This window comes from Dipodomys merriami, unplaced genomic scaffold (assembly GCF_024711535.1).
Source record: "Dipodomys merriami isolate MVZ:Mamm:240054 unplaced genomic scaffold, mDipMer1.0.p SCAF_15, whole genome shotgun sequence".
NCBI classification, from domain to species: Eukaryota; Metazoa; Chordata; class Mammalia; order Rodentia; family Heteromyidae; genus Dipodomys; species Dipodomys merriami.
Window position 1 is genome coordinate 6,579,928 of NW_027202826.1, and position 8,160 is coordinate 6,588,087.

At 42.4% G+C, this 8,160-nt stretch overlaps 1 protein-coding gene across 4 annotated transcripts in view; it reads right to left on the reverse strand.

The window, feature by feature from the left end:
• Otud4 (OTU deubiquitinase 4) overlaps nucleotides 1-7,918 on the reverse strand; it is a 34,299-nt gene extending 26,381 nt beyond the window's left edge. For 3 of the 4 annotated variants that reach the window (XM_070022141.1, XM_070022142.1, XM_070022140.1), the window contains exons 1-3: nucleotides 7,674-7,918; nucleotides 3,291-3,374; nucleotides 1,282-1,332 (exon numbers count right to left, since the gene is read on the reverse strand). In XM_070022141.1, the coding sequence (XP_069878242.1) occupies nucleotides 1,282-1,332; nucleotides 3,291-3,374; nucleotides 7,674-7,832 (294 nt within the window). In that variant the 5' untranslated portion in view covers nucleotides 7,833-7,918. Of the gene's footprint in view, nucleotides 1-1,281; nucleotides 1,333-3,290; nucleotides 3,375-7,156; nucleotides 7,473-7,673 lie in introns of those variants that run through there. The other variant, XM_070022144.1, reaches the window with a different exon arrangement.
• Nucleotides 7,919-8,160: the final 242 nt, after the last annotated feature.

Consider the following 8,160-nt stretch of genomic DNA (forward strand, 5'->3'; position numbering starts at 1 on the left):
AAGTCTTAGACATAACTCAAGCACTCAAATTAGTGCTATTATCAAAACAATACACCAAAATCATTCACCAAACATCCTTCTTCCTATGTTACATTTCATGAATTGAGATTTTTGCTTTCTTTTTTGGAATTCTAGGGACCAATTAATACTAGGGCCTAGAATACACTAAGTACACACTATATTTGGGTATTTATTTCCGGCTTTTTGTTTATGTGGTATTGAGAAATCAAACCCAGGGCTTCATTCATGCTAAGCAAGCACTCTACCACTAAGCCATATTACCAGTCCTATTTGGATATTTATTGTAAGAGCATTAATTTTGTAAGCAGGAAAAAATAACAAAAAAATTAACTTCAACATGACTGAGCAAGTGTGGTAACAGGTAGACACTCTTCTCAGTATCTCCACTCCATTCACAAGCTGATCACAGGAAATGGAACCTCGAAAACAAATTTGCCTTCTTGCCAGCCTGAACAGAAGTTTTCTGAGACTCCTCCAAATTAGCCAGCAAAAAGTGGTAGAGGAAGTATGGTTCAAGTAGCAGAGGGCCAGCTGTGAGTAAGAAAGCTGAGCAAGAATGAGGACCTGAGGACAAGCCCCATTACCAGGTCTGGCATGCAAGCACACACGTGCACACATTCATACACACACGTGCACACATACAGACACATACATACATACACATACACATTCTGCCTCCTCAATTACCCAAGGAAGAAATCAAACCTCACCTTAACAAATCCCACAAACTCTCCGACACAGTATTATGAAAATCACCAGTATTAAGATTTTGTATGCTACATTCACAAGCCATTGTGACAAAAATAAAGACAGTAGATCTCTATCCTTAGTGAGGAAGCCTCTGGTAAATCATGCCTATTACTCCCAATTAAATGTTCCACAAAGTACTTACCTAGGAGAGAGAGAATGTTTATAAGCAATCACAGTATTGTCATTTGTAACCCCATACTCCACTTCAGAGTGTGTGCGTATGTGCATGCATGCATGCCAGTCCTGGGACTTGAATTCAGGACCTGGGCACTGTCCCTGAACTTTTTAACTCAAGGTCACAACTCTGACACTTGAGCCACAGCATTTTTTAACTTTGATAGTTAACTGGAAATAAGCATCTCATGGACTTTCCTGCCAAGGCTGGCTTTGAACTGTGATCCTCATATCCAAGACTCCCAAGTAGCCAGGATTACAGAAACCCAGCTTTCCATTTCAATAAAGCTTAAATACTTACTATCATACAACTAAAAAATCAATGTATTAACATACCTGTGGATTTTCTAGACGTTTTAAATATTCTTCAAATGACCCCTCTATAAACTGCAAAAAAAAATTATATTTGAAATGTACTTAAGAAATACAAAAAAACAATGTTAACTGCTACAACTGTTAAGGTTCACTTTGAATTACTAAGTTGTTTGGGGTTTTTTTTGGCCAGACCTAGGTCTTGAATCCAGAGCCTGGGCACTATGCCTGAGTTGCTAGCACTCTTCACTTGAACCACAGTGCCACTTCTGGCTTTTTCTGTTTATGTGGTACTGAGGAACTGAACCCAGGGCTTCAGGCATGCTAGGCAATCATTCTACTGCTAAGCCACATTCCCAGGCCAATTACTGAATTCTGAGATACATCAGTATTAAAATATATAACCTAACCATGACAATATATACAAATCATTAAAACTATAAACTTAAAGAGTATTATATACATGTGTGTGAGACAATCAGTAAACAGCAAAAATATACAGAAGAATTGAAAGAATAAATATTGCCAGGAATCCTCTCCACAAAGAATAACTCAAGATGAAGACTAGAATCTGAACTGACACAAGGAGTAGATACTTCAAAGATCGTTACTGTGGCATACTGGGGAGACAGGAGCAACCTGACCAGATGAGCAAGTTGGCAGACAGTTGAGAGAGACAAATCAAATGGGGGTCAATAGAGGACTTCTAGCCCAGGTGGATTTTTACATTACAGAGATAGGGTAATATATAAAATCACTGCACACAACATTCTAAACTAGAAATATAACAAAAGCATAAGATTAATGTGGTAAGCTCAGTGATAGTAGATCATACTTGTAATCCTATACAAGAAGCTGGGATCTGGATGATCAAGGTTCCCACAGTACCCCCTTCCCAATTCTTGCCAAAAGAAACTCCTAGAAAGCTATTATTATTACAGTGAAACTTTTCCCTTTATTTTCACATGACCATACCTCATAAGATTATATGGACTAAAAAAATATATGAAAAGCAATTAAAATAATAGTATGTAACCAAAGTTAGCAATGTCTACCGTTATCAATAGTTTTACACTCTAGTCAATAATTAATTTGAACTTTCAAGTATTTATAATAGGCCTTCCCCAACCCTCTTTACCACCACAATCGTATCCCTAGTCTTCCACATTACCAATGTTTTAATATAGTATCAAGAGGTAAGTATTCATATGAATATTATATTAATATATTTAAGTATTATAATGAAGCAAGCAGATAACTCTCCCTGTACAATATATTACCATCCATCCTAAATCACAGAACCCAAATTTGCTTCATTATAGGGACTGGCTCAACATCTTTCCTATTGAGTCTTATATTTTGATTCTGCAAAGTTTCAGTATTCTTTACTAATCCATGAGGGAAATGTCACTACAAGTTGTCAAGTTATATAATTCTCAATAATAAAACCAATAACAAGTAGCTAATATAAGGCTTTAAATGCAAAATGAAAATAGGTCACTGTCATCTTATTCCATAGTTTACTACATACTAGAGAAAATTATACTAGTTGTTATACAACATTTTAACTATTAATCACCATTTACACAATTACAGTGTTCTGATGTGATTTCACAATGAATCCTGCAAAGTAAAAATCTGTAAATGCCTTCTGACAAAATTAAAGGTTCAATATAATTTTAAAACACCAGTCTGAATGTTTTAATTCATGCAGAATTACCAATCATGAAGACCACTATGAATCAATACTTAATTCCCTGATCACGTCAAAGCAGCTGAGCTTGCAAGAAGCTTGTATACAGGTCATCATTCCACCCAATACAGTTTACTGTCTTATTCAGCTTTCAAAATGTATGAACAAATGAGTATAATACAAAACAGCCTAGAAAATATCACAACTAAACCAATTTTTACAAGGATCATTTTCATAGGCTGAATTTATATCTAGACTATAAAATTTCCCTTAAAACATTTCCAAAGGCCAAAATGTAAATACAAGTCAAGACACCATCACATATGACATTTTCAATTACCGCTTCAAATTTCTCTCTGTTTTCCCGAAGATAGTGAATGCAGGCCATTCTAACTTCAACATGGCGAGACTGAGAGTGCAATACCTAAGAGGAAAAAACAATAATTATTGTTTTGTTAAAAGTTGGTTTAAGTTCCAATGCTTTCTCTCACACTCAAAAGCAATCCAGCAGCATCCACTCTCCATTTCCCTTTCTATAATTTCAAGATGTCTTCAGCTCTTTCTCTATACATGGTGACAACATGACATAGAATAACAGCAGTATTACTGTGCCAAATGTCACTCTATAAAGATCTCATTACCATTTCTCCTTTAGGTCACTAAAATCAACCCTTTGAGGACTTCTTTGTAATCCTAATTATACAAATCCTTGCTAGGCAGTAAGTACTGTGCCCCATCCTTTAGTTACCAAAAAAACAAAGAGGCAACTTGGTCAATAGTTTTTCTCTTTAGCACTTTAAGGCTATAATAGATGTTTTCCCCCTAAAATCTTGAGTATACTTGGTGTCTTTCTATGGATATTAAAGTGCACCATGGTTTCAGAAAAATTAAAGCATTCATGAGGTTGGGAAGGTTGCTCAGAAGTAGAGTGCTTGCCTTGCATGCACAGCATGCACGAGAAGCCCTTGGTTTGATTCCTCAGCACCATATAAGCAGAAAAAGCCACAAGTGACACTTTGGCTCAAGTGGTACAGCATTAGCCTTGAGCTGAGGGACAGTGCCCAGGCCCAGAGTTCAGGCCCTACGACGAAAGGAAGGAAGGAAGGAAGGAAGGAAGGAAGGAAGGAAGGAAGGAAGGAAGGAAGGAAGGAAGGAAGGAAGGGAGAAAGGAGGGAGGAAGGAGAGAGGAAGGAGAGGGAGGAAGGAGAGAGAGGAAGGAAGGAAGGAAGGAAGGAAGGATGGAAGGAAGGAAGGAAGAAAAAGAAAGAAAGAAAGGCAGGCAGGCAAAAATTAAAGCATTCAAACAAAAATTTACTTATCCGGGCTGGGAAGGTGGCTCAGTGGTAGAGCGCTTGCCTTGCATGCATGAGGCCCTGGGTTCGATTCCTCAGCACCACATAAGCAAAAACCTTGAGCTGAAGAACTGAGGGACAGCGCCCAGGCCCAGAGTTCAGGCCCCATGACCGGACCCAAAAAAAAAAAAAAAAAATTTACTTATCCAAGTGAGTAGTCTGAAGGATGCAAACAGTATGTTGTCATCCAACTGAATTAGGAGCTGTTCTTATGTCCAAAACCATAAAGCATCAACCTAAAAAGTCCGTTCAAGTTCTTCCCAGTACTTTTTACCATGCTTATAGAGGACACAAATTCTTTTCCATTACTAGGTACCCCAAATGGTAATACTGCTAGAATCACACTCAAACTGCCCTCTGGACAATTTATATTAACTGGAACTAGCTTTAAGATTACAGCTCCAACTGAATGAGTCTCCCTAGTATTTCAGTTGAGAACTGAAGAAAGGGAAGGCCCCAGCTGCCCATTTTACAGCCAATGCCCACAGGACCACTGTAACAACTGCCTGGACAGCCAGTGCTGTGATGCTGAAACAAACTATCTCCAATTAAGCAGCTAACTGCTTGGAAGTGGAGGCATCTCAAGTGGTACAGTGCCAGTCTTGAGCAGAAAAAGCCAACCAAAAACACAAAGTTCCAGGTACCAAAAAAAAAAAAGTAGCCTAATATAGTATATGTTTTCTGCACTAGATTGTCCAACTATTTTATAAACTATCAAATTGTTTGCCACTTCAACGAATGACAATTAGCATCATAATTTTTACAAAGATTACCATCAGGCTCTTGTTATGATCAAGGAATTAATAGCATGAATAAGCCTCAGTATCATCTGGTAGGGCTTTTCCTACCATTACCAAGTGAGCTAGTTTTAAAACCATTCACCTAGCAACAGATGGCAGATATTAAGTTAGGAAAGCTTATTTCTTATCCAAAAAAAAGCAAGCAGAGCTAATGGTTCTCCAGATTTTAGCACAGAGAACCAATCTGATCTTGTTGCTGGAAGCAACACACAGCAATTTCCATAAAGTGTAAGGCACTGATAATCTAGCCAAATACTACAGGAAAAGGTGAAATTATATTTTTTAAAGCAAATTACTTTGCAAGTCCAAAGACAGTGAGGTCAGGAAGAATTCAAAAGATATGATAAATATATTTGCAAACCATTACATACATAAAAATAAGCTAAAAGCAGACTTTCTCTTGGTTACTTGGGACAAAAAAGTGATAAAACATTATGAAGGCTGAGACATCCTGCTTTAACAAGTCCTCTAAAAGGACCCTATTTTTAGCTTCACAGCTAGGAGCTGACTCAAGTCAGGCTTCTTGTAGGCCCAAATCCACAAGTGTTAAAAAATGAACCAGAGGTCCCATCTACAGATAAAAGGGAAGGGAAAGAAGTCTACTCTTACTTGAAGTCTCCTCCCCCTCTGTGAAGATTGCCAGTGAGATTACTCATTCACTCCTTGGAAATAGTTGATTTGCAAGAACTTCCCCAAAAAATAAACCATTAGGACATACTTTTTTTCTTTTTTTTTTTTTTGGGGGGGGGGTACATTCTGGGGTTGAACTCAGGGCCTGAGCCCTGTCCCTGAGCTTTTCTGCTCAAAGCTAGCACTCTACCACCTTGAGCTACAGTGCCCCTGGGTTTTCTGGTGGTTAATTGTAGATAACAGTCTCATGGACTTTCCTGCCCCAGCTGGCTTCGAAAATGTGATCCTCAGATCTCAGACTCCTGAGTAGTTATAAGATTACAGGCACGAGCCTCTAGCAGCCTGGTTGTACATACTTTTTGGAAGGTTGGTACTACTTACTTTCCTTTTCCAAATATACACTTTGCCTTTGGCCATTATGGTTACACTTGTGTCTACTATAACCAAGCTTCTCCCAAAGTTCAGTCTTGGAGTAAACTCAATACACTCAAAATGAACTGCATGGGTGATGTTAAGAAGTCCTTAGTGAAACTAGTCCTGGAATGTTCAACATACTTAAAATCAAGACCCCATTACAACATGAAGAGACTTCTATGTGATCAAACGCACGAAGACACCATGTATCTATGGCATATAATGCTGACAGACACGTCTTTCTGCTTCAACACAATTAAACCTGGATGTTTCATCAACTGCATTTTCTTCCTCCTTCCTAGCCAAACTCGAGTCAAAATAGGGGCTGACTTTACCATAAGTCTCAGAACCATAGAAAAAGAAATGGAGAGAAGGCTGCTATCTGCTGGTGCATAGTGGTGGTGAATGAAAGAGAGAGGAGGAAGAGGAAGAAGTAGGAGGCTGCAGAACAGGGCAATTTACAGAAAGGGTAGAGGGTAGACTACCTATCCAGTAAGCGTTGAAGTGGGTGTGTGAACATAACCTAACACTGGAACATCCTGAATTTATGAAAATTTATGAAAGAAGACTAACTGAAAAGGGGCCTTTGGTGCCTCAGGAAAAATGTCTTACTGGTTTGACTGTTCCTTTAACACAATGCACACTTGAGCTTTAATTTATGCTAATAAGGGTGTAAAAAGAATGGTCTCTGAAAAAATAGCTAGCCAATCAATGTTTTATTAACTGGGCACTAACTCCTGTCGAGATGGAAATACTGGGTTTTTTTTTCTTTTTGTATACTTTTTATTTTTATATTTTTTACAAATTAGAAAAGCCATTTCAAAATAGGGTGGGGGGAGGGGGGAATCATAAACCCTTCAGGGTGCAGACGGGCAGTTCTTAAGCAAAAAAAAAAAAAAAAAGGCAAGCCAAACGGGGAAAGGTATGACGTTCCCTCGTAGACCAGTCACGTTCAAACTTTTATACAACTTCTCTGGCGGGGGGATTGGTTTTGGTAACTGCACACCTACCACAGGGTCTTATATAACCGGGAACAAGCTTGCTCTCCAAACAAGTAAGTAAAGAAATGCATCAGACGCAGCCCGAAGCAATGGTGTGGACTGCTGAAATTTTCCTCCGGCCGATTTTAAAGAAAGAAAAAACTTTTTTTTTTTTCTTGACGGCTCCACGGTCCCGCAAGGCGTCAGCTGGAGTGGGCGGCATCCACGCTCATCCCCGATCGGCAATGGCCAAGTCGGCCCCGGGCTTCTGGTGACGCGGGTGAAGCCCGTCCACCGCGCATGCCGGAGTCCGGCCGCCGGGAAAGGCGCGACGGGAGGCGAACGCGGAACCCAACCGAAAAGCAGCCGTCGCCGGGGCCCCGCCGTCCCGCCGCGCGCGCGCAGGCCGCCCGAGCTGCCGCCCCATTCCGGCGTGACAATGGGCCAGTGTGACGCCGCCGGGGGCCACGCGCGGCCCCCCGGACGGGGGCGAGCGCGGACGGCGGCCCCGGCCCGCCGCCCTCCCCCCCACACACACACCCTTTACCTGCTCCGCCACAGCCCGGAACAAGCACGACCCGTCCTTGGCCACCAGTTTCCGATACAAGCCCAGTTTCCGCAGATAGGCGTCCATGGGCGTCGTGTCCTCGCGGGGCCCCTCGCCGCCCAGGTCCCCGCCGTCGGGCGCACCGGCCGCCGCCTCCATGTTGCCGGTGCGCTGCAGCAGGCGTGCGACGCGGGTCAGCCCCACATGGCCGCGCCGCCGGCGGCTCGACGCCCGGGCCTGGGGCAGGCGGCGGCTCGGGCTCGGGCGCTACGGGCCGCGGCGACAGGAAGAGGCGGCGACGGCCCGAGGCGGCGGCCCGCGCTCCCCCGGAGCATAAGGGAGCCCGGGCTTAGTGCATGGCCGGCCGCACGCGGCCGCCCCGCGGAGGGACCACGCGCCCCGGGAGGACGGGGAGGAGGGAATGAAAGAAACGCCGGGGCCGAGGAGCCGCTTCCCGACGGCCGCGCTGCCCGGCTCGGGAAGTTCC